General features: G+C 39.4%; 1 long non-coding RNA gene and 1 gene segment (V, D, J or C); both read right to left on the bottom strand.

Annotated features, from left to right (window-relative positions):
• Positions 1-21,988: 21,988 nt before the first annotated feature.
• On the bottom strand, positions 21,989-23,026 carry LOC143135332 (uncharacterized). The gene is made up of 3 exons (XR_012988908.1): positions 22,914-23,026; positions 22,376-22,430; positions 21,989-22,088 (listed from the first exon to the last, which is right to left on the bottom strand). It is a non-coding gene; the product is annotated as an uncharacterized LOC143135332 (long non-coding RNA).
• A 2,472-nt stretch (positions 23,027-25,498) lies between these two features.
• On the bottom strand, positions 25,499-27,092 carry LOC143135331 (T cell receptor alpha variable 3-like). The segment is given in 2 exon segments: positions 25,499-26,239; positions 26,822-27,092. Coding segments are annotated over 2 exon segments (360 nt in total).
• Between the last annotated feature and the right edge of the window lie 806 nt (positions 27,093-27,898).

Raw genomic sequence — 27,898 nt, 5'->3', positions numbered from 1 at the left:
GTCGCTGGCCCTTGTCGTTTTCGCGGTATTCCCGTTTTTCTGCGTTTTTTGGGCCCATTGAAATGAATGGCGGAATGTTCAGAATTCAAATTTCGATTGTGACATCACAGCTCTAATTGCTTAAGCTTGCACCTGGAAGAGTTCTAAGCCACCTGGCAGAGCTATAATGGGCTGGGCTGGGCTGTCTGTGTATATGAAGGTGTGTGCATGTAACTTTTGACCCGTATGTCCGATTTTCATAAATGAGGTACCGTTGGAATCCTTGGATAAGGCCGAGTTCCATGCCCCTGATCAAACCCACTCTTGCAGTTCCTCGGAACCGCAATTCTAGTTAGTGGGTTTGATCCAGCAAGACCACAGCATGGCGAAGCCATGCTGTGGGCTTGCGGAGCAAGCCCACTATTGTTCTTCTTAAGTTTACTTATTATTATTATTATTATATCTTCCTATTCACCCACTTTTTGGCCGAACTACTGCTCCTAGACCGTTTGAGCTATCGACGCGGTTCGAACTCCAAAAATTCAGGCCCGAACCGGCGTAACTTGCTTGTTGATTTCGTGTCGCTGGCCCTTGTCGTTTTCGCGGTATTCCCGTTTTTCTGCGTTTTTTGGGCCCATTGAAATGAATGGCGGAATGTTCAGAATTCAAATTTCGATTGTGACATCACAGCTCTAATTGCTTAAGCTTGCACCTGGAAGAGTTCTAAGCCACCTGGCAGAGCTCTAATGGGCTGGGCTGGGCTGTCTGTGTATATGAAGGTGTGTGCATGTAACTTTTGACCAGTATGTCCGATTTTCATGAATGAGGTACCGTTGGAATCCTTGAATGAAGCCCAGTTTAATGCCTTGCCAGCACTAAGTGTAAAGGTAATGTAAAAAAAGATGAGACAGCGCGAAGCGCTGTCATCTTTTTTTTAAAGCCAAACCATGTTGATACAGGTCATTAAAAAAAAAATATATATATATTTTCCAAATCCATTCAGCCCAGTTCAATGCCTTGCCAGCACCGTCTCATCTTTTTTTTTAAGCCAAACCATGTTCATATAGGTCATTAAAAAAATAAATAAATAAATAAAGTATTTTACCAATCCATTCAGCCCAGTCCTATGCCCAGCATGCTCTATTCAAACTTAGTCATGTATGTGTACAGTTGTATAGATTATTACATTGAGAAACACACTTTCATACAGATATTATGCACATCCACACATTACACACCTGACACATTCATGTTAAGTTACTCATCATTGCCCAGCAAGAAGTCCACAATCAATTCAATTGTCTTGCCACGATCTGTGGAGCTTACAGACAACGTTATATTGCTATAGGTTCTGTATGCCATTTAAAGCCGACCTAACGATGAGTCCCTTTAAGACGGTGTGTTGCAATGCATTCTGGGTGCTGTGCTGTGATCCGACGGCTCGTCACCTGACCCACCAAACACAACGATGCTTGAACCAGAGCACTTGAACTAAACGTAGTAAATATAAATAGCTACCAAGGCTCCAAATAGCAACACACTTACACCGTAGCATAATGAGGGTATCTACATGTAAAGCGAAGCATTCAGAACTCTACAGGCAGTTTATTAAAAAGAACGTCAACGGGTCAACGTCAACGATAAGTAAGTCAGGCTAACGTAAACGTTAGCTATTTGCTGTTGTCATGCTAGTGCTATATGCTTTAGGCTACGTGATGGCCATTTATCACACTAATTTTAGGTACTACTTTTACGAGGTCTGTAGTTCTGTCAAAATGTATCTTATCGTTGAACAGACTACAGTTTTATCTTCCTTAGACTTCGTAGATGTAGTTACTACAATTTGGAAGCGAATTTCGAAGTGTAAATATGGTTTTAGTGTGTAAACAGACCAACCGCGATTTTGCAATGAAGTTAATGGAGCCTTTTATGTAGGGCTACTAGGCTACTTTCACGAAGTCTGTAGTTCTGTCAAAATGTATCTTATCTATGAACAGGCTACATGATTATCTTCCTTAGACTTCGTAGATGTAGTTACTACAATTTGGAAGCGAATTTCGAAGTGTAAATATGGTTTTAGTGTGTAAACAGACCAACCGCGATTTTGCAATGAAGTTAATTGAGCCTTTTATGTAGGGCTACTAGGCTACTTTCACGAAGTCTGTAGTTCTGTCAAAATGTATCTTAACCATGTAGTATGTTCATAGATATCTTCCTTAGACTTCGTAGATGTAGTTACTACAATTTGGAAGCGAATTTCGAAGTGCAAATATGGTTTAAATGTGTAAACAAGACGCCTGATGTTTAATGTTAATGAATGGGCACAGTATTATTGTGTACAGTAATGGGCTATCAGTAGTATATAAACAGTTCATGTGTTATGTGATTTACATAAACTAGTAAACAACTGAAATGTTAAAAGCTGGTATTGTGTTTCCTGAATTCTTACATTCAGGCATTCAAATGAAATGTAATTAAATAGCATATCAATCATGCAACAATGCAAAAACAATGAAACTAGTGTAGGCCTAATTATATTTTACATTAGTAAAGCAGTACTCTGATGTGCATGCTTTCACAAACTTTTGTGAACAATCTTAGCACTTTAAACATTGACTGTTTTGAAGTGCATGTATAGCAATATAGTATAAAAAAAATAATAATTGTGATGATATTACAATTTGATGGGGGGTGGGAGGAGGGGGTGGGTTCATGTAGGTGGGCCCTTTGACCCCAAAGTATGCCTTGACTGGGCCTCAGGTCAAAGAAGTTTGAGAAAGGCTGATGTAGACGACAAAGCAGCAAGGAGGCGTCGTGTGATCATTTAAACAAGTTTTATGACAAGGTCGATGAGGGTGGGAAAAATCGTACATTTCTGTGCAAACTTTGCCCGCACTTCAGTCACATTGTCTTTTAAGAAAATGCAGTCCATTTTTCGGTTTCAGCAGTCAACAACCTCAGAACTGACCCTTCAGGCCTCTCAGGAGGCACTGCCCTCTAACCTAGCGACCACCTGAGCAACCAGCATGATTGCCCTAGCAACCAGCATAGCAACCACGTTATTTATGCGTTTTAGCTTATTGGATGTTGCGTTGATGCAGATAACTTTTGATCCGTGTGCCCGATTTTCATAAATGAGGTACCGTTGGAATCCTTGGATGAGGCCGAGTTCCGTGCCCCAGATCAAACCCACTCTTGCAGTTCCTCGGAACCGCAATTCTAGTTAGTGGGTTTGATCCAGCAAGACCACAGCATGGCGAAGCCATGCTGTGGGCTTGCGGAGCAAGCCCACTATTGTTCTTCTTAAGTTTACTTATTATTATTATTATTATATCTTCCTATTCACCCACTTTTTGGCCGAACTACTGCTCCTAGACCGTTTGAGCTATCGACGCGGTTCGAACTCCAAAAATTCAGGCCCGAACCGGCGTAACTTGCTTGTTGATTTCGTGTCGCTGGCCCTTGTCGTTTTCGCGGTATTCCCGTTTTTCTGCGTTTTTTGGGCCCATTGAAATGAATGGCGGAATGTTCAGAATTCAAATTTCGATTGTGACATCACAGCTCTAATTGCTTAAGCTTGCACCTGGAAGAGTTCTAAGCCACCTGGCAGAGCTCTAATGGGCTGGGCTGGGCTGTCTGTGTATATGAAGGTGTGTGCATGTAACTTTTGACCAGTATGTCCGATTTTCATGAATGAGGTACCGTTGGAATCCTTGAATGAAGCCCAGTTTAATGCCTTGCCAGCACTAAGTGTAAAGGTAATGTAAAAAAAGATGAGACAGCGCGAAGCGCTGTCATCTTTTTTTTAAAGCCAAACCATGTTGATACAGGTCATTAAAAAAAAAATATATATATATTTTCCAAATCCATTCAGCCCAGTTCAATGCCTTGCCAGCACCGTCTCATCTTTTTTTTTAAGCCAAACCATGTTCATATAGGTCATTAAAAAAATAAATAAATAAATAAAGTATTTTACCAATCCATTCAGCCCAGTCCTATGCCCAGCATGCTCTATTCAAACTTAGTCATGTATGTGTACAGTTGTATAGATTATTACATTGAGAAACACACTTTCATACAGATATTATGCACATCCACACATTACACACCTGACACATTCATGTTAAGTTACTCATCATTGCCCAGCAAGAAGTCCACAATCAATTCAATTGTCTTGCCACGATCTGTGGAGCTTACAGACAACGTTATATTGCTATAGGTTCTGTATGCCATTTAAAGCCGACCTAACGATGAGTCCCTTTAAGACGGTGTGTTGCAATGCATTCTGGGTGCTGTGCTGTGATCCGACGGCTCGTCACCTGACCCACCAAACACAACGATGCTTGAACCAGAGCACTTGAACTAAACGTAGTAAATATAAATAGCTACCAAGGCTCCAAATAGCAACACACTTACACCGTAGCATAATGAGGGTATCTACATGTAAAGCGAAGCATTCAGAACTCTACAGGCAGTTTATTAAAAAGAACGTCAACGGGTCAACGTCAACGATAAGTAAGTCAGGCTAACGTAAACGTTAGCTATTTGCTGTTGTCATGCTAGTGCTATATGCTTTAGGCTACGTGATGGCCATTTATCACACTAATTTTAGGTACTACTTTTACGAGGTCTGTAGTTCTGTCAAAATGTATCTTATCGTTGAACAGACTACAGTTTTATCTTCCTTAGACTTCGTAGATGTAGTTACTACAATTTGGAAGCGAATTTCGAAGTGTAAATATGGTTTTAGTGTGTAAACAGACCAACCGCGATTTTGCAATGAAGTTAATGGAGCCTTTTATGTAGGGCTACTAGGCTACTTTCACGAAGTCTGTAGTTCTGTCAAAATGTATCTTATCTATGAACAGGCTACATGATTATCTTCCTTAGACTTCGTAGATGTAGTTACTACAATTTGGAAGCGAATTTCGAAGTGTAAATATGGTTTTAGTGTGTAAACAGACCAACCGCGATTTTGCAATGAAGTTAATTGAGCCTTTTATGTAGGGCTACTAGGCTACTTTCACGAAGTCTGTAGTTCTGTCAAAATGTATCTTAACCATGTAGTATGTTCATAGATATCTTCCTTAGACTTCGTAGATGTAGTTACTACAATTTGGAAGCGAATTTCGAAGTGCAAATATGGTTTAAATGTGTAAACAAGACGCCTGATGTTTAATGTTAATGAATGGGCACAGTATTATTGTGTACAGTAATGGGCTATCAGTAGTATATAAACAGTTCATGTGTTATGTGATTTACATAAACTAGTAAACAACTGAAATGTTAAAAGCTGGTATTGTGTTTCCTGAATTCTTACATTCAGGCATTCAAATGAAATGTAATTAAATAGCATATCAATCATGCAACAATGCAAAAACAATGAAACTAGTGTAGGCCTAATTATATTTTACATTAGTAAAGCAGTACTCTGATGTGCATGCTTTCACAAACTTTTGTGAACAATCTTAGCACTTTAAACATTGACTGTTTTGAAGTGCATGTATAGCAATATAGTATAAAAAAAATAATAATTGTGATGATATTACAATTTGATGGGGGGTGGGAGGAGGGGGTGGGTTCATGTAGGTGGGCCCTTTGACCCCAAAGTATGCCTTGACTGGGCCTCAGGTCAAAGAAGTTTGAGAAAGGCTGACAATTGTGAACAATGTTTACAAAGATATAATAACTAGAATTGCGGTTCCGAGGAACTGCAAGAGTGGGTTTGATCTGGGGCACGGAACTCGGCCTCATCCAAGGATTCCAACGGTACCTCATTTATGAAAATCGGGCACACGGATCAAAAGTTATCTGCATCAACGCAACATCCAATAAGCTAAAACGCATAAATAACGTGGTTGCTATGCTGGTTGCTAGGGCAATCATGCTGGTTGCTCAGGTGGTCGCTAGGTTAGAGGGCAGTGCCTCCTGAGAGGCCTGAAGGGTCAGTTCTGAGGTTGTTGACTGCTGAAACCGAAAAATGGACTGCATTTTCTTAAAAGACAATGTGACTGAAGTGCGGGCAAAGTTTGCACAGAAATGTACGATTTTTCCCACCCTCATCGACCTTGTCATAAAACTTGTTTAAATGATCACACGACGCCTCCTTGCTGCTTTGTCGTCTACATCAGCCTTTCTCAAACTTCTTTGACCTGAGGCCCAGTCAAGGCATACTTTGGGGTCATAGGGCCCACCTACATGAACCCACCCCCTCCTCCCACCCCCCATCAAATTGTAATATCATCACAATTATTATTATTTTTATACTATATTGCTATACATGCACTTCAAAACAGTCAATGTTTAAAGTGCTAAGATTGTTCACAAAAGTTTGTGAAAGCATGCACATCAGAGTACTGCTTTACAAATGTAAAATATAATTAGGCCTACACTAGTTTCATTGTTTTTGCATTGTTGCATGATTGATATGCTATTTAATTACATTTCATTTGAATGCCTGAATGTAAGAATTCAGGAAACACAATACCAGCTTTTAACATTTATGTTGTTTACTAGTTTATGTAAATCACATAACACATGAACTGTTTACATACTACTGATAGCCCATTACTGTACACAATAATACTGTGCCCATTCATTAACATTAAACATCAGGCGTCTTGTTTACACATTTAAACCATATTTGCACTTCGAAATTCGCTTCCAAATTGTAGTAACTACATCTACTAAGTCTAAGGAAGATATCTATGAACATACTACATGGTTAAGATACATTTTGACAGAACTACAGACTTCGTGAAAGTAGCCTAGTAGCCCTACATAAAAGGCTCAATTAACTTCATTGCAAAATCGCGGTTGGTCTGTTTACACACTAAAACCATATTTACACTTCGAAATTCGCTTCCAAATTGTAGTAACTACATCTACGAAGTCTAAGGAAGATATCTATGAACATACTACATGGTTAAGATACATTTTGACAGAACTACAGACTTCGTGAAAGTAGCCTAGTAGCCCTACATAAAAGGCTCCATTAACTTCATTGCAAAATCGCGGTTGGTCTGTTTACACACTAAAACCATATTTACACTTCGAAATTCGCTTCCAAATTGTAGTAACTACATCTACGAAGTCTAAGGAAGATATCTATGAACATACTACATGGTTAAGATACATTTTGACAGAACTACAGACTTCGTGAAAGTAGCCTAGTAGCCCTACATAAAAGGCTCCATTAACTTCATTGCAAAATCGCGGTTGGTCTGTTTACACACTAAAACCATATTTACACTTCGAAATTCGCTTCCAAATTGTAGTAACTACATCTACGAAGTCTAAGGAAGATAAAACTGTAGTCTGTTCAACGATAAGATACATTTTGACAGAACTACAGACCTCGTAAAAGTAGTACCTAAAATCAGTGTGATAAATGGCCATCACGTAGCCTAAAGCATATAGCACTAGCATATGACAACAGCAAATAGCTAACGTTTACGTTAGCCTAACTTACTTATCGTTGACGTTGACCCGACACGTTTATAAGTTAGACCATAGACTGATAAGGACGTCCATCAAAATTCCGTGTGTATCCTGTGTATCTTTCGTGCTGCTATCCTGTTGCCTTTTCCCTGTTGTTCCGGCAACAAGGTTTTTACGCGATATTTGCCACATCCCAGAGAGTTGTTGTTTGGTGGGTCAGGTGACGAGCCGTCGAATCACAGCACAGCACCCAGAATGCATTGCAACACACCGTCTAGAAGGGACTCAGCGTTAGGTCGGCTTTAAATAGCATACAGAACCTTTAGTAATATAACGTTGTCTGTAAGCTCCACAGATCGTGGCAAGACAATTGAATTGATTGAGGACTTCTTGCTGGGCAACGATGAGTAACTTGATTAGTAAAGCTGCGTGGATATGCATGATATCTGTATGAAAGTGTGTTTCTCAATGTAATAATATATACAACTGTACACATGACGAAGTTCAAATGGAGCTAGCTGGGTATTGGACTGGGCTGAATGGATTGGTGAAATACTTTATTTATTTTTTTTATGACCTATATGAACATGGTTTGGCTTTAAAAAAAAGAGGAGACAGCGCTTCGCGCTGTCTCCTCTTTTTTTACATGACCTTTACACTTAGTGCTGGCAAGGCATTGAACTGGGCTTCATTCAAGGATTCCAACGGTACCTCATTCATGAAAATCGGACATACTGGTCAAAAGTTACATGCACACACCTTCATATACACAGACAGCCCAGCCCAGCCCATCAGAGCTCTGCCAGGTGGCTTAGAACTCTTCCAGGTGCAAGCTTAAGCAATTAGAGCTGTGATGTCACAATCGAAATTTGAATTCTGAACATTCCGCCATGCATTTCAATGGGCCCAAAAAACGCAGAAAAACGGGAATACCGCGAAAACGACAAGGGCCAGTGACACGAAATCAACAAGCAAGTTACACCGGTTCGGGCCTGAATTTTTGGAGTTCGAACCGCGTCGATAGCTCAAACGGTCTAGGAGCAGTAGTTCGGCCAAAAAGTGGGTGAATAGGAAGATATAATAATAATAAGAAAACTTAAGAAGAACAATAGTGGGCTTGCTCCGCAAGCCCACAGCATGGCAAAGCCATGCTGTGGGCTTGCTGGATCAAACCCACTAATAATAATAATAAGTAAACTTAAGAAGAACAATAGTGGGCTTGCTCCGCAAGCCCACAGCATGGCTTCGCCATGCTGTGGTCTTGCTGGATCAAACCCACTAATAATAACTAGAATTGCGGTTCCGAGGAACTGCAAGAGTGGGTTTGATCTGGGGCACGGAACTCGGCCTCATCCAAGGATTCCAACGGTACCTCATTTATGAAAATCGGGCACACGGATCAAAAGTTATCTGCATCAACGCAACATCCAATAAGCTAAAACGCATAAATAACGTGGTTGCTATGCTGGTTGCTAGGGCAATCATGCTGGTTGCTCAGGTGGTCGCTAGGTTAGAGGGCAGTGCCTCCTGAGAGGCCTGAAGGGTCAGTTCTGAGGTTGTTGACTGCTGAAACCGAAAAATGGACTGCATTTTCTTAAAAGACAATGTGACTGAAGTGCGGGCAAAGTTTGCACAGAAATGTACGATTTTTCCCACCCTCATCGACCTTGTCATAAAACTTGTTTAAATGATCACACGACGCCTCCTTGCTGCTTTGTCGTCTACATCAGCCTTTCTCAAACTTCTTTGACCTGAGGCCCAGTCAAGGCATACTTTGGGGTCAAAGGGCCCACCTACATGAACCCACCCCCTCCTCCCACCCCCCATCAAATTGTAATATCATCACAATTATTATTTTTTTTATACTATATTGCTATACATGCACTTCAAAACAGTCAATGTTTAAAGTGCTAAGATTGTTCACAAAAGTTTGTGAAAGCATGCACATCAGAGTACTGCTTTACTAATGTAAAATATAATTAGGCCTACACTAGTTTCATTGTTTTTGCATTGTTGCATGATTGATATGCTATTTAATTACATTTCATTTGAATGCCTGAATGTAAGAATTCAGGAAACACAATACCAGCTTTTAACATTTCAGTTGTTTACTAGTTTATGTAAATCACATAACACATGAACTGTTTATATACTACTGATAGCCCATTACTGTACACAATAATACTGTGCCCATTCATTAACATTAAACATCAGGCGTCTTGTTTACACATTTAAACCATATTTGCACTTCGAAATTCGCTTCCAAATTGTAGTAACTACATCTACGAAGTCTAAGGAAGATATCTATGAACATACTACATGGTTAAGATACATTTTGACAGAACTACAGACTTCGTGAAAGTAGCCTAGTAGCCCTACATAAAAGGCTCAATTAACTTCATTGCAAAATCGCGGTTGGTCTGTTTACACACTAAAACCATATTTACACTTCGAAATTCGCTTCCAAATTGTAGTAACTACATCTACGAAGTCTAAGGAAGATAATCATGTAGCCTGTTCATAGATAAGATACATTTTGACAGAACTACAGACTTCGTGAAAGTAGCCTAGTAGCCCTACATAAAAGGCTCCATTAACTTCATTGCAAAATCGCGGTTGGTCTGTTTACACACTAAAACCATATTTACACTTCGAAATTCGCTTCCAAATTGTAGTAACTACATCTACGAAGTCTAAGGAAGATAAAACTGTAGTCTGTTCAACGATAAGATACATTTTGACAGAACTACAGACCTCGTAAAAGTAGTACCTAAAATTAGTGTGATAAATGGCCATCACGTAGCCTAAAGCATATAGCACTAGCATGACAACAGCAAATAGCTAACGTTTACGTTAGCCTGACTTACTTATCGTTGACGTTGACCCGTTGACGTTCTTTTTAATAAACTGCCTGTAGAGTTCTGAATGCTTCGCTTTACATGTAGATACCCTCATTATGCTACGGTGTAAGTGTGTTGCTATTTGGAGCCTTGGTAGCTATTTATATTTACTACGTTTAGTTCAAGTGCTCTGGTTCAAGCATCGTTGTGTTTGGTGGGTCAGGTGACGAGCCGTCGGATCACAGCACAGCACCCAGAATGCATTGCAACACACCGTCTTAAAGGGACTCATCGTTAGGTCGGCTTTAAATGGCATACAGAACCTATAGCAATATAACGTTGTCTGTAAGCTCCACAGATCGTGGCAAGACAATTGAATTGATTGTGGACTTCTTGCTGGGCAATGATGAGTAACTTAACATGAATGTGTCAGGTGTGTAATGTGTGGATGTGCATAATATCTGTATGAAAGTGTGTTTCTCAATGTAATAATCTATACAACTGTACACATACATGACTAAGTTTGAATAGAGCATGCTGGGCATAGGACTGGGCTGAATGGATTGGTAAAATACTTTATTTATTTATTTATTTTTTTAATGACCTATATGAACATGGTTTGGCTTAAAAAAAAAGATGAGACGGTGCTGGCAAGGCATTGAACTGGGCTGAATGGATTTGGAAAATATATATATATTTTTTTTTTAATGACCTGTATCAACATGGTTTGGCTTTAAAAAAAAGATGACAGCGCTTCGCGCTGTCTCATCTTTTTTTACATTACCTTTACACTTAGTGCTGGCAAGGCATTAAACTGGGCTTCATTCAAGGATTCCAACGGTACCTCATTCATGAAAATCGGACATACTGGTCAAAAGTTACATGCACACACCTTCATATACACAGACAGCCCAGCCCAGCCCATTAGAGCTCTGCCAGGTGGCTTAGAACTCTTCCAGGTGCAAGCTTAAGCAATTAGAGCTGTGATGTCACAATCGAAATTTGAATTCTGAACATTCCGCCATTCATTTCAATGGGCCCAAAAAACGCAGAAAAACGGGAATACCGCGAAAACGACAAGGGCCAGCGACACGAAATCAACAAGCAAGTTACGCCGGTTCGGGCCTGAATTTTTGGAGTTCGAACCGCGTCGATAGCTCAAACGGTCTAGGAGCAGTAGTTCGGCCAAAAAGTGGGTGAATAGGAAGATATAATAATAATAATAATAAGTAAACTTAAGAAGAACAATAGTGGGCTTGCAGTTCCTCGGAACCGCAATTCTAGTTAGTGGGTTTGATCCAGCAAGCCCACAGCATGGCTTTGCCATGCTGTGGGCTTGCGGAGCAAGCCCACTATTGTTCTTCTTGAGTTTTCTTATTATTATTATATCTTCCTATTCACCCACTTTTTGGCCGAACTACTGCTCCTAGACCGTTTGAGCTATCGACGCGGTTCGAACTCCAAAAATTCAGGCCCGAACCGGTGTAACTTGCTTGTTGATTTCGTGTCACTGGCCCTTGTCGTTTTCGCGGTATTCCCGTTTTTCTGCGTTTTTTGGGCCCATTGAAATGCATGGCGGAATGTTCAGAATTCAAATTTCGATTGTGACATCACAGCTCTAATTGCTTAAGCTTGCACCTGGAAGAGTTCTAAGCCACCTGGCAGAGCTCTGATGGGCTGGGCTGGGCTGTCTGTGTATATGAAGGTGTGTGCATGTAACTTTTGACCAGTATGTCCGATTTTCATGAATGAGGTACCGTTGGAATCCTTGAATGAAGCCCAGTTCAATGCCTTGCCAGCACTAAGTGTAAAGGTCATGTAAAAAAAGAGGAGACAGCGCGAAGCGCTGTCTCCTCTTTTTTTTAAAGCCAAACCATGTTCATATAGGTCATAAAAAAAATAAATAAAGTATTTCACCAATCCATTCAGCCCAGTCCAATACCCAGCTAGCTCCATTTGAACTTCGTCATGTGTACAGTTGTATATATTATTACATTGAGAAACACACTTTCATACAGATATCATGCATATCCACGCAGCTTTACTAATCAAGTTACTCATCGTTGCCCAGCAAGAAGTCCTCAATCAATTCAATTGTCTTGCCACGATCTGTGGAGCTTACAGACAACGTTATATTACTAAAGGTTCTGTATGCTATTTAAAGCCGACCTAACGCTGAGTCCCTTCTAGACGGTGTGTTGCAATGCATTCTGGGTGCTGTGCTGTGATTCGACGGCTCGTCACCTGACCCACCAAACAACAACTCTCTGGGATGTGGCAAATATCGCGTAAAAACCTTGTTGCCGGAACAACAGGGAAAAGGCAACAGGATAGCAGCACGAAAGATACACAGGATACACACGGAATTTTGATGGACGTCCTTATCAGTCTATGGTCTAACTTATAAACGTGTCGGGTCAACGTCAACGATAAGTAAGTTAGGCTAACGTAAACGTTAGCTATTTGCTGTTGTCATATGCTAGTGCTATATGCTTTAGGCTACGTGATGGCCATTTATCACACTGATTTTAGGTACTACTTTTACGAGGTCTGTAGTTCTGTCAAAATGTATCTTATCGTTGAACAGACTACAGTTTTATCTTCCTTAGACTTCGTAGATGTAGTTACTACAATTTGGAAGCGAATTTCGAAGTGTAAATATGGTTTTAGTGTGTAAACAGACCAACCGCGATTTTGCAATGAAGTTAATGGAGCCTTTTATGTAGGGCTACTAGGCTACTTTCACGAAGTCTGTAGTTCTGTCAAAATGTATCTTAACCATGTAGTATGTTCATAGATATCTTCCTTAGACTTCGTAGATGTAGTTACTACAATTTGGAAGCGAATTTCGAAGTGTAAATATGGTTTTAGTGTGTAAACAGACCAACCGCGATTTTGCAATGAAGTTAATGGAGCCTTTTATGTAGGGCTACTAGGCTACTTTCACGAAGTCTGTAGTTCTGTCAAAATGTATCTTAACCATGTAGTATGTTCATAGATATCTTCCTTAGACTTCGTAGATGTAGTTACTACAATTTGGAAGCGAATTTCGAAGTGTAAATATGGTTTTAGTGTGTAAACAGACCAACCGCGATTTTGCAATGAAGTTAATTGAGCCTTTTATGTAGGGCTACTAGGCTACTTTCACGAAGTCTGTAGTTCTGTCAAAATGTATCTTAACCATGTAGTATGTTCATAGATATCTTCCTTAGACTTAGTAGATGTAGTTACTACAATTTGGAAGCGAATTTCGAAGTGCAAATATGGTTTAAATGTGTAAACAAGACGCCTGATGTTTAATGTTAATGAATGGGCACAGTATTATTGTGTACAGTAATGGGCTATCAGTAGTATGTAAACAGTTCATGTGTTATGTGATTTACATAAACTAGTAAACAACATAAATGTTAAAAGCTGGTATTGTGTTTCCTGAATTCTTACATTCAGGCATTCAAATGAAATGTAATTAAATAGCATATCAATCATGCAACAATGCAAAAACAATGAAACTAGTGTAGGCCTAATTATATTTTACATTTGTAAAGCAGTACTCTGATGTGCATGCTTTCACAAACTTTTGTGAACAATCTTAGCACTTTAAACATTGACTGTTTTGAAGTGCATGTATAGCAATATAGTATAAAAATAATAATAATTGTGATGATATTACAATTTGATGGGGGGTGGGAGGAGGGGGTGGGTTCATGTAGGTGGGCCCTATGACCCCAAAGTATGCCTTGACTGGGCCTCAGGTCAAAGAAGTTTGAGAAAGGCTGATGTAGACGACAAAGCAGCAAGGAGGCGTCGTGTGATCATTTAAACAAGTTTTATGACAAGGTCGATGAGGGTGGGAAAAATCGTACATTTCTGTGCAAACTTTGCCCGCACTTCAGTCACATTGTCTTTTAAGAAAATGCAGTCCATTTTTCGGTTTCAGCAGTCAACAACCTTGACTATTTGAAGATACTAATCTATTGTGTACAGTAATGGGCTATCAGTAGTATGTAAACAGTTCATGTGTTATGTGATTTACATAAACTTGTAAACAACATAAATGTTAAAAGCTGGTATTGTGTTTCCTGAATTCTTACATTCAGGCATTCAAATGAAATGTAATTAAATAGCATATCAATCATGCAACAATGCAAAAACAATGAAACTAGTGTAGGCCTAATTATATTTTACATTAGTAAAGCAGTACTCTGATGTGCATGCTTTCACAAACTTTTGTGAACAATCTTAGCACTTTAAACATTGACTGTTTTGAAGTGCATGTATAGCAATATAGTATAAAAAAAATAATAATTGTGATGATATTACAATTTGATGGGGGGTGGGAGGAGGGGGTAGGTTCATGTAGGTGGGCCCTATGACCCCAAAGTATGCCTTGACTGGGCCTCAGGTCAAAGAAGTTTGAGAAAGGCTGATGTAGACGACAAAGCAGCAAGGAGGCGTCGTGTGATCATTTAAACAAGTTTTATGACAAGGTCGATGAGGGTGGGAAAAATCGTACATTTCTGTGCAAACTTTGCCCGCACTTCAGTCACATTGTCTTTTAAGAAAATGCAGTCCATTTTTCGGTTTCAGCAGTCAACAACCTCAGAACTGACCCTTCAGGCCTCTCAGGAGGCACTGGCCTTCTAACCTAGCGACCACCTGAGCAACCAGCATGATTGCCCTAGCAACCAGCATAGCAACCACGTTATTTATGCGTTTTAGCTTATTGGATGTTGCGTTGATGCAGATAACTTTTGATCCGTGTGCCCGATTTTCATAAATGAGGTACCGTTGGAATCCTTGGATGAGGCCGAGTTCCGTGCCCCAGATCAAACCCACTCTTGCAGTTCCTCGGAACCGCAATTCTAGTTATTTATTATTCCTGTTCACCCACTTTTTGGCCGAACTACTGCTCCTAGACCGTTTGAGCTATCGACGCGGTTCGAACTCCAAAAATTCAGGCCCGAACCGGTGTAACTTGCTTGTTGATTTCGTGTCGCTGGCCCTTGTCGTTTTCGCGGTATTCCCGTTTTTCTGCGTTTTTTGGGCCCATTGAAATGAATGGCGGAATGTTCAGAATTCAAATTTCGATTGTGACATCACAGCTCTAATTGCTTAAGCTTGCACCTGGAAGAGTTCTAAGCCACCTGGCAGAGCTATAATGGGCTGGGCTGGGCTGTCTGTGTATATGAAGGTGTGTGCATGTAACTTTTGACCAGTATGTCCGATTTTCATGAATGAGGTACCGTTGGAATCCTTGAATGAAGCCCAGTTCAATGCCTTGCCAGCACTAAGTGTAAAGGTCGCGCTGTCTCATCTTTTTTTTAAAGCCAAACCATGTTGATACAGGTCATTAAAAAAAAAATATATATATTTTCCAAATCCATTCAGCCCAGTTCAAGGTCATGCTGTCTCCTCTTTTTTTTAAAGCCAAACCATGTTCATATAGGTCATTAAAAAAATAAATAAAAAAAGTATTTTCCCAATCCATTCAGCCCAGTTCTATGCCCAGCTAGCTCCATTCAAACACAGTCATGTGTACAGTTGTATAGATTATTACATTGAGAAACACGCATTCATACAGACACTATGCACATCCACGCATTACTATTCAAGTTAAGTTACTCATTATTGCCCGGCAAGAAGTCTACACTCAATTCAATTGTCCTGCCACGATCTGTGGAGCTTACAGACAATGTTATATTACTATAGGTTCTGTATGCTATTTAAAGCTGACCTAACGATGAGTCCCTTTAAGACGGTGTGTTGCAATGCATTCTGGGTGCTGTGCTGTGATTCGACGGCTCGTCACCTGACCCACCAAACAACAACTCTCTGGGATGTGGCAAATATCGCGTAAAAACCTTGTTGCCGGTGTTGTGTGCCTTCTGGTTTTTCCCACCTACTGGTTTCCTTGCGCGTGCTCGCGTTGCTCACCACAGCTGCAGGAGTTGTCAAACATTCGCAAACAAGTTGTTTTCGGCGGATTTGAAGTCGCATTTCATATCTATCCCATGATCATTACACTACAATCACTCGTACAAAATACATGTAAAATAAAGGCTATAATTTTGCCCTTTATAGCATTAAAATGGATTCGAACCTGCAATAAATACGCACACCTATGAACCAGACCGACCTAATCAGCGCATTATCTCTTTGAGCCACTCCAATTCGCTGAAAACCGTCATCAATCACCTATTAATTAACCACACAAGCAACATTTTGTCTTGCATTAGGTGACACAAATGGTATTGCCTTTATCTTATAACTCCTTGTCTGAGCGACTATCAGGCCTATGGTTTTGAAAAGTCAAAAGTTCCCTGACAAAGACATTCGTAAGAATGTTTATTGACTTGAAAAATACGCTAATTTTTGCAAACTCCCTTCATTCAACCCTTGAAGACATCGCGGTCTGGTGCACTAAAATGTAGATCGTTTCTTCTGTCGTACCATTTAATTTCTAAGAATTTAGGTCTACTAGACTACTACTACTACTACTAGACCTACAATAACGTCATCACCAAATACATATTTTATTTTTATTTGATCAACCACAAAGAGTAGCATACAGTGCACTGACGGCCGTAGCAGCCTAAGGTAACCAGTTGTTTTAGATGAAGGGCAACCACTTGTTTCAGATAGCCTGGACAACATGTTACCTGGGTGTTGCCTACGTTATTAATTGATGGTAGCCTACAATAGTTAATTGTATCGCGTAACAGCCAGGTATTAGTTGGCTCAAGGAGTAGGGAATCAGGCTGGAGAGAGTCGTGCATGTATTGCTTTTGCGGTATCGAATCCAGTTTAATGCTAGTTTTCAAAACATATATTTTTTTACGTCTTTTGTCCGAGTGGCTGTAATGTAGTCGAGCGCTCATGGCGTATATGAAAAGCGACTTCAAACCGCCTAAAAACAACTTGTTTGTAAATGTCTGACAACTGCTGCAGCGCATGCACGCGCAAGGAAACCAGTAGGTGGAGAAACCAGAAGGCACACAACACCGGAACAACAGGGAAAAGGCAACAGGATAGCGGCACGAAAGATACACAGGATACACACGGAATTTTGATGGACGTCCTTATCAGTCTATGGTCTAACTTATAAACGTGTTGGGTCAACGTCAACGATAAGTAAGTTAGGCTAACGTAAACGTTAGCTATTTGCTGTTGTCATATGCTAGTGCTATATGCTTTAGGCTACGTGATGGCCATTTATCACACTAATTTTAGGTACTACTTTTACGAGGTCTGTAGTTCTGTCAAAATGTATCTTATCGTTGAACAGACTACAAGGTTATCTTCCTTAGACTTCGTAGATGTAGTTACTACAATTTGGAAGCGAATTTCGAAGTGTAAATATGGTTTTAGTGTGTAAACAGACCAACCGCGATTTTGCAATGATGTTAATGGAGCCTTTTATGTAGGGCTTCTAGGCTACTTTCACGAAGTCTGTAGTTCTGTCAAAATGTATCTTATCTGTGAACATACTACATTATTATCTTCCTTAGACTTCGTAGATGTAGTTACTACAATTTGGAAGCGAATTTCGAAGTGTAAATATGGTTTTAGTGTGTAAACAGACCAACCGCGATTTTGCAATGAAGTTAATGGAGCCTTTTATGTAGGGCTTCCAGGCTACTTTCACGAAGTCTGTAGTTCTGTCAAAATGTATCTTATCTGTGAACATACTACATGATTATCTTCCTTAGACTTCGTAGATGTAGTTACTACAATTTGGAAGCGAATTTCAAAGTGTAAATATGGTTTTAGTGTGTAAACAGACCAACCGCGATTTTGCAATGAAGTGAATATGGAGCCTTTTATGTAGGACTACTAGGCTACTTTCACGAAGTCTGTAGTTCTGTCAAAATTGATCTTATCTATGAACAGACTACATGGTTATCTTCTTTAGACTTTGTAGATGTAGTTATTACAGTTTGGAAGCGAAATTCGAAGTGCAAATATGGTTTAAATGTGTAAACAAGACGCCTGATGTTTAATATATGTTAATGAATGGGCACAGTATTATTGTGTACAGTAATGGGCTATCAGTAGTATGTAAACAGTTCATGTGTTATGTGATTTACATAAACTAACAACAGAAATGTTAAAAGCTGGTATTGTGTTTCCTGAATTCTTACATTCAGGCATTCAAATGAAATGTAATTAAATAGCATATCAATCATGCAACAATGCAAAAACAATGAAACTAGTGTAGGCCTAATTATATTTTACATTAGTAAAGCAGTACTCTGATGTGCATGCTTTCACAAACTTTTGTAAACAATCTTAGCACTTTAAACATTGACTGTTTTGAAGTGCATGTAGGCAATATAGTATAAAAATAATAATTGTGATATCATTACAATTTGATAGGGGTTGGGAGGAGGGGGTGGGTTCATGTAGGTGGGCCCTATGACCCCAAAGTATGCCTTGACTGGGCCTCAGGTCAAAGAAGTTTGAGAAATGCTGATGTAGACAACAAAGCAGCAAGGAGGCGTCGTGTGATCATTTAAACAAGTTTTATGACGAGGTCGATGAGGGTGGGAAAAATCGTACACTTCTGTGCAAACTTTGCCCGCACTTCAGTCACATTGTCTTTTAAGAAAATGCAGTCCTTTTTTCGGTTCCAGCAGCCAACAACCTCAGAACTGACCCTTCAGGCCTCTCAGGAGGCGCTGGCCTTTAACCGCAGCCAGAAGAGAGTCAGCAGAAATTTGATTGCCTTTAAAAAATCTGACTTCTTAAAAAATCTTAAACTGGCTGCATTACGTGATTATTTCTGAGATTCTGATACGTTTTTAACCATGACCTATACACAGTTCTGGTTTGAAAATGTATCTCTTAAAATAATCACTTTATGCAGTCAGCTTAAGATGGCTTACTAGCAACTAACTAATTACCCTAGCAACAACCTAGAAACCACCCCTGTAATGTCAACCTAGCGACCACCATAGCAACCAGCATAGCAACCATGTTATTTATGCGTTTTAGCTTATTGGATGTTGCGTTAATGCAGACAACTTTTGATCCGTGTGCCCGATTTTCATAAATGAGGTACCGTTGGAATCCTTGGATGAGGCCGAGTTCCGTGCCACTGATCAAACCCACTCTTGCAGTTCCTCGGAACCGCAATTCTAGTTATTATTTACCATGTGATGTGATATGAACTGATTTCACCCCACCAAGGTTGAAATGTGAGGACACTTCTATCCCTGGAGTGATTGGTAAAATTAAACATTATACAACCTTAAAGCAGATTTGGTTGAAAATAACTGGGTTTTCCATTTGTTTATCTATAAGTTGTATTTTTGGAACTTATTTTGATCCATTTAGTAGATGGGAACCGAAACTTAAACCAGTGGCTGTATGATCCTCTCTCAACCTGGAAAAAGTCTGGAAATTTTCATAATTTAATATGTATCACTTGGTATTACTCTGTGACTTATGTAGTGTTTTTGGAAGGAGCGTTAGTATTATGAGTACAATAGAGACAGAACTTCCTGTTAGGTTTTTGTGTGACAGTTAGCTAGTTAGTCTTCACTGTGGGCCTCAGGGCACAAAAGTAGAGCGCATAATCTGAAAGTTCAGCAGAGGAGAGATCCAGATAGAGTTTGTTTTAGTCATTCTCCCAAACAAACGAGGGTCCACATCTGATGTCTGATTCTGCCCGGCAAAGGCAAAGGTCATAAGATGCTGAGGAGCTGATTTTGGATGCTGTCGATACCAAAACATGTTGGGTGAACCTAAATAGGAGTAGCTGCATGAAAGGGTTAAATCGGATCCCTCCACATCAGACACTTCAGTCCTGTCTGGAGTAATATCATTCCCATGAGTGAGTCCTATGAGAAGAAAAATAAATAGAATTTTCCTTATTAAAGCTACCTTGTGTAAGAACTTCTCCCATCTAGCGGTGAAATTCTATATGACAACCAACTGAATATTACTTTCTAGCCCCTCCCATTCCGAGCGCATTTTAACTCCTACGGTGGCCGTTTCATGCCAAAGTTAACATTGCTTCCAGTACTACGACTTCGTCCGGTGTTCCTTCCAGTTATAAGGTTACTTTAGAAAACAATTACACATTGCATTTAGTTATATAGCCAGTAAACATGTTGGGTATGACCTCTATGTAAAGTGAATAGCCTAGTTTTACGTTTTCATTATTTTGGTAGGCTACTATTTCATTGCTAGCATCAGCTATCAGGTTCCCAAACGAATGCATGCTAATGTTATAGTACAGTAGATTCAGTGCTATCGTTATTCTGTATGTGCGAGATTAATAGTGTAAAGGCAATGTTTACAGCGTAGCCTACTATTTTTCTCAGTGAGCAGAGTCAGAGATCAGTCGATGCAACGGAGGTGCAAGGGAAAGGTAAAGGAAAGCCAAGAGCCGGTGGCAGAGGATCACTCCAAAAGATGACGAGGAGAGACTGGAAGAACTTCAAAGACAAAGGAGAGAAGCAACGGAGGTTTGTGTTTTTAATATATTTCTCTGAACAGTACCAATGTCAATGACACCGAAATTAGCTCGGAAGCTGCACCAGGCACGTTCGTTTGCGTTGCGTCTGCTGCAGAAAAAAAATAGACCATTCATCTAAAATTGATTTTACGCGTTGTGAACGGAACGCTTCAGTCACGCGCTTGGTGTAGCTTCCCTGCCTGTTTGTATCTCAATTGTTTGTAGCAATTTCTAGCTGTTGCCAGTCAACTGCATGATGCGAGTTGTCTCCCAGTGAAATCACGACACATAATTACGTTATGGTCTATAGAAAATGTTACACAACATTTTCACCTTTTCATTGTCCATACACATACATAGTATTCATCATTTTGTGTGAACACTTGAAAAATGACACAGAGTAGGCTACTATTACTACTACTCTGCTAACAATCTAACTTTGCTACCTAAACAAGCCTATCTGATCTTATTTCTTGTGTCTTATTTCTTCAGACTTGTGGATGGAATGAGCCTGCAAGAGCACAGGAACCTCACCACACAGTTGCTATAGTGAGGCAGCCAGGTCTGGTGTTTGATGCATCAGTGCAGACATGTCGTCCCCCCACCTGTGCCAGGGATGCCTTGGTGTAGTTGTACACACTGCAGAGACATGCCAATCGATCGGGAGAGAAAATGCTGTGGACAAAACCCAGCCACCTGTGTGAGCCTTCTGCCTCACTACACACAGCACTGCCTAGATGAAGGTTTTCTCCCGATTCACAGGCAGTACATCACAGACATCACAGCATTAGGCCATGTAAGAGAGCCAGGTGATGACAATAGAGTTCAGATATGCTACCTACAGACATTTCATTTTCTGGCAGCATGGGTCTCTAGGACAGGGTAATAGAAGAGTGATCCCAAGCTGTGTGTGTAGGATAAGGGATAAATTCCCTGACCCTCAGGGACATCTCTGGAATTTATTTCACCTTCCTATAATGTTGTAATGTTGTGTTATTGTAAATAGTTTTGTATTAGTGTTCTTGTACTGCCTGTTCCTTTTAAAACTGTATTTAATTTATTTTACACCGGTACATCGCTATATTTTGCTTTCATGAAAATAAAAACTTTTAGAATTGATAAGAGACTGTTCATGCTGTACCTCATACATTACATCCACAAACTTATAATTAAAAAAGGAGTTGTGGTAATTTACCATTTTGAAACACCAAATGACAGTAACATGGTCAACAATGTTATTTGCAATATATTTATTTACAGAAATTAACAAATTATGGTATTTACACATGAACCCTTCCTTTTTGTATGGTGCCTTTGAAGCAACATGGGCCATCATTCTAAATTTGCAGTCTCCTGGAAAGCTGATCCTGTGGAAGACATGCAGTGTCGTTAGACATACACGCCATTTTATATAGTTCAACATATTGTTACTAATCTGTATAGTGCTATTTTGCCTAGACTGAGTTACAGGCAAGGTTACAATGAAGGCATGCACGTGCATCACATAACAAGACCATTGAATTTCGTCCACATCCTCCTCCACGATGCTCATGTCATGTAGGCTTTGTAAAAAATATATATAAATGCTTATATCATGAAAATATACAATAGAGAATGTCATCGGGTATAGACATTATGAGCATTGATGGGTTACCTCTGTTCAAGGTTCTCAATTTCAGGGGCTTCTGCAATTGCGCCAAGATGCTCATCTGAAATGAATAAGCAGAGCGTTTCACAACATATAACAGTACATAAAATGGTAAACACCAAGATATTAAAAATATACTTTAAGTTATTATCAAACAACAATCACATAGAATCAACAATTGTTTTCATGCAGTGAAAAACGTTCAGACAATTTAGTAGGCTACGTCTACAATTAATAAGACTACAGGACAGGCCTCAGGATGTGAACGTCACCCTTGGAATTGGCTACACTAGCATTATCAGATTAGGATATATTTAGGCTACAAAGCAAAAGCAATGAAAAATAACTACAATTTAGTGCCCTTTGCCTGTGATCCGTCATAGCAGATTTATGTTACAACAACAATCCTTTTTCATCGACGCGAGGAAAAGTATCCCAGACGTCATTCTAGCGTTATGGACAACCATGCTATACTAAGCCAAGCAACTATAAAACTTCGAATTTACACCATAGACTGTATGTTTACACGAATAGGCCAAATTACCTGTCGAGGAGAAAGCAGGCCATTTCGGCGTCCCTTTTAAAATCCTTGCTCCTCACGAGCTCTTTCCATCTTAGAAAAGCCACTCCAATATTGACTTTGGTCTGTTGTTTTTCCGGTCGCGTTGGCGTTTTAATTCTCTTTTTCGCTTCCTTGGCGACTCCTTTTCATGTCCTCGAGAATAGTTGTAATCCTCCATTTTCAACAGACTTTCAAATCTGCCGGCAGTCGCGAGTAGACTGATCATGCAATGAGTGTTGCCTACAAGCGCGAAAGGCGGAGCTGAATTTCCAGGAATGTCCCTCGTTGGCGAATGTATTTCAAAGATGGAGGCGCAACATGGATTCAGCCATTTGCGCGACTCGCGCGTATGTATTTGGAATATCAGATTCTACACTTACGAGAATACTTTGATTAGTAAGTGGAAATAATTACACATGAATGAGCACATATTTTTGAAAGAACAAATGGGTTTTTGCTAAGAATTAACTCAAAAAAGTACACAATGTAGCTTTAAGAACCAAAATATATTAACCATGTAGCAATGTTGCCATATGGTATGACATTCATTCAATTTTGTATCCCAGATATGCTTATTATTACACCAAATGTCATGTGAAAATTACATTTAAAAATGTTATCTGTACCTGCTATGGTCATGAGGAGTGGCACTATGTAGTGAAGCATAGTAAACTCAATGAAGATCACGATGGGCCCTTAAGATTCTTCAGCTTGAGCTCAAACTCACATTCTCATCTGGGTGGAAACGTTTTTCAGAACACATCCTGTCAGCTCCTCCTCCTGCAGAAGTGGCTGATGCATCAAATCAAGCATCAGCTGAGCTGGTGAGGTGGGGCTACTTAGGAATACCTTAAGTGGACTAACAGACAATGTGTACAGAGTAATAATACCAATACCTCAAATAATACCAATACCTCAAAAACGGACAGGAATTCTCCTTGAACAAACATCACTTTTACAAAGATCAATGGTACCATGTCAATGCAGTCTTTACACTGTACATTATATAAAATGTTGTATGAGTACTCAGAATATAAATGAGAATGTTGCTCTTTTTTTCTTTTTTTCTTTTATTTGGCCTCTAAAGTGACCTCTAACTCATGTTGTGATAATATGAACTGATATAATTTGATGATGATGCAAATTGTTTTATAACAAACTACATCATACTACATTTCTTGCAGCAATGCTGCACCATATGCTAATGTACTTATGCTGATACTTATGTCTCTTTACCACGTTGTCTCCAAGAAGATATAGGTCCCCCTTATAAGTCACGGTTGTACTCAAGATTTCTTCCTCTCACCACGTGTCTCAAACTCACATTGGGTTGTTTTAAGTGCTGTGAGAGATATACATTGGTATGATGCTGTGTAAATAAAATGGAATGGAACTGAATTGCAGAATACATTCAGAAATGCTGCCATCCAGTGGTCATGTACCTTATTACTCCATAACATCCACGCCCTCAGAAGAGTAACACACAGGGACAAATCCAAATCATGACTTAATCCCAAATTTTTCCCAGACATGAAAATATCAAAATCATGTGTCTTGAGTAACCTTTTGAAGTAATCAATTATTATTTTTTTTCAAATTTTCATGAAAATGTGGGTGGAAAGGAGTGTTTTATGTCCGGTCACAATTGTGACTGTTGGGAAATAACAGTCATATTTTAGGGATTTTTATTTTTGACACATTTCAATGTGCAATCATCCAATTTCCAATAAATTCCGGTCAGAGATGATATGGGGACATTGTACCAGGTCTGTTCATTACATTTAAATTTGTATCACAATACAATACTCAATATTGCCTGCAATTCTCTATAATTTTCTAAGTGTGCCGATTTTTACAGTGGAGGGGATATATTTTCTGGTAAGGTTGTTCATGTCTATTGCAAGTCTCTGCATAAATTCAGCCAATATACTTTCAACAGGCTGACTGGCAAGTTGATTATACTCCCCACCACCTAGTTTATATGTGACATATGTAATAGTTAATGAGGACAATGATTTACTGTAGTCAGTTAGATCTGAGCAGAGTCAGACACTTGCAGATTTTGGATTGTTAAAGGGACAGATTTCACAGTGGTGTTGAGTTGAGCTTTAAGTCTTCATTTGAGTTTATCATTGCCCCCTATCTCTGAAAGAGTATCTCTGCAGTATATATCGAGGGAAGTCATTTGCTTGACATTTGTACCAAAACAAGTAGACTTGGTAGCCTGTATTAGTCACATCATATTTACAGCTGAGTGTCACCAATTCACCCTCTATGCCGACTACCTGATTTGATGGCTGATTAACAGAGTCCTCCATCCCTCCGTCAACTGTAAAAAAACAGACATCAGACATTTTACAAGATAAGAAAAATGCCCAGATTGGCAGGTATTAACTTAAGTACTAAACATTTAACTAATGAAACTATCAATCAATCACTAAGGTGAAGCTGGGTGGAAAAGTTTACTTACAACAGTAAGAAACAATCAGAATGTGTAATAAATTTCTCCAGAGGGTCATGACTATTTTGTGCAATGACGCAAGCTGTCTAATGTCTCACAGCTCTGAGACACAAATAAACATCTACATCTAATCGACATGTAGTGTTGAAATGTCGTCCCACCCTGGTTCCCAGTGATATTGCAGTCCAAGTGCAGCTGAGTTTTCTAGTATGTGACATACAGTCAAATACATTTTATATAAAACACTGAATGTGAGCTACAATTGGACAAAATAAACATTGTTTTACATGTTATGATTTAGTATGACTCATTGGCTCCTGCAGAGGTTCAGTAAACAGGGGTTAGAGAATCAATTTGATGGATCATGAACATGAATGTAATCATAATAAACATAAATAAACATGTATGTATTCATTTGATGACTTTAATCTCTGTAGGCTTAAACACTTCATGCTCCTGATTGGAATGTTAGATATGGTGCATTTTATTTCATTTCTTGTCATGTCATGTGAGTTTTTGTACAACAGTTAGCCCATTTCCTTCACTGTGGGCCTCATGGCACAGTAGTAGAGAGCAGAGTCTGTGAGTTCAGCTGCAGTGAGCTCCAGGAACATTTCACTTAACTCCTTATTCATTCTCCCAGAGAATCGAGGATCCACATTTGATGTTTCTGTCTTATCACTAAGGATGAACAAGAGAAACTGAGGTGCTGATCTTGGGTACTGTCGATACCACTGTAGATTGTCTCCAGAGCTGTAACTAATGCTGCAGGAGAGGGTTAAATTATGTCCCTCAATCATGTTGAGTTCAACACTGTTTGGAGTGATTTTGTTCCCATGGGCGTTACCTGAAAAGAGATGGTATGTCATATTTCATCATCATCATCAAGCATTGTTTAATCAGGGGAAATTGACTGAGCATTAAACTCTTTTACAGCAATGCCCTGAGTTTACAAACAAAGAATCTAATAAAAACAATTATGTGCTGGACTGGAGCGGCGTCACTCGCCAAGCCTAGCACAGACAGACGAACAAACAAATTAAACAGCAAACAAATCATTAATCAAACAAAAATAGGCCAAAAGGAGCAGCACATCTGCCCAGCGTCCCCGTTACTTGGCCCCCTGGCATACAATACATTGACACACAAAACAAAAGATACCAGACGGAGCAATGTAGTCGCCAGCGTACCCGTGACACCAAGACATGACAAATATATTTCAAAAATAATAAACACAAGACAAAAGATGCCAGATGGAGCGGCATAGTTGTCAGCGTACCCGTGACACTAAGGCATACAAGACAGACAACAAACAAATGAACAAATGATATGTTCTGTCTGTTATGTCTCTTTCTCCATTATTTGACAGAAGTGCTAAATTCTGAAAGTTCATAACGACCAACAGCATGCCACAAAACATTGTGTTTACCTGAGAGGTCCATAAGTAATATGCCCAGAAAGAAGATCATTTTGGAGGTTTGCAACTGTGAGGTCTGCTAAAGTAACACCATTTGAATGTCAGGCCTGTGAAGACAAGTTTCCCATGGGTAGGCATTGTGACGTCATCATGATCTTCTCTTTCTAGCTCCTCCCTCCTGGCTCCAATACAAACAGAAATTACTTTGTGAGAGCGTTATGGATTCAGTTCCACACTGTATGCATTGGAAAGTTTTTACAATAAATATTAATAAACGTATGATAGATGTTCGCTTGTGAATTTGAATGAAGTGCTTTATTGGTCTGAACATCTTAAAAGGTCATGCTTCATGGCAGGCAAGGTTTGAAAACCTGTCTTTGGATGTATGCTATTCGGTATCTACAATGTAGATACACAAAAATGTAGTTGCACAAAAATAAAATCTATTTTCCAAAGTAAGTCTTTTTAAATTATATATATTTTTTTCAATTTCATAAAGAACACCATCTGACACTGTGAGGTTCAGAGACATGAAATTAGGAATCAAGCACAATGTCATTGTTTTCCTAGGCATAGTTTATGCATTTATTTGCAATAGTCATTGCCATTGTCTCCTTCCTCTGAACAAATTGCAAATACTTTCGGACATGTATCAGTTGCTTTCATACAATTCTCTGCTGTTTTTTAACATTATCATTTGCTTGTCATGTCAGTCAAAATGAACTATTCTTATGAATGCTGAATAGTCGTTCCAAATAAAACTAATAGTCTTCATTTCATTGCTTGAGTCATTACATACAAAATTGTTGAACTAGTTATCAAATTCTGTCACAATGCTTTAGAATTGCAAAGAGCATACAGTAAAAATGTACGTATTCAGTGTCTTGTACTCACTTACTCACCTAACTACAGCAATGTGTAACTTTACTGATGTACAAAAGGCTGTGCAAGTGCTGTATAGTGCTGTCTTGAGCATGTTCAGGTAGTGTCACCGAGTTCTGACCGTTTTTTGCATTGGAAAACACTGAGAGAACTGTCATAATGAAAACATGACAAAGCCATTTGACTATCTTGTTCATAAACGATGGT

Source organism: Alosa pseudoharengus, unplaced genomic scaffold, assembly GCF_046254945.1.
Source record: "Alosa pseudoharengus isolate Yale_2024_CS ecotype anadromous, Long Island Sound unplaced genomic scaffold, YU_APseudo_1.1 YU_APseudo_1.1_scf_2, whole genome shotgun sequence".
Lineage (NCBI taxonomy): Eukaryota > Metazoa > Chordata > Actinopteri > Clupeiformes > Clupeidae > Alosa > Alosa pseudoharengus.
Note: the sequence above shows the minus strand (reverse complement) of the source record. Positions and strands in the feature narration are given on the sequence as shown.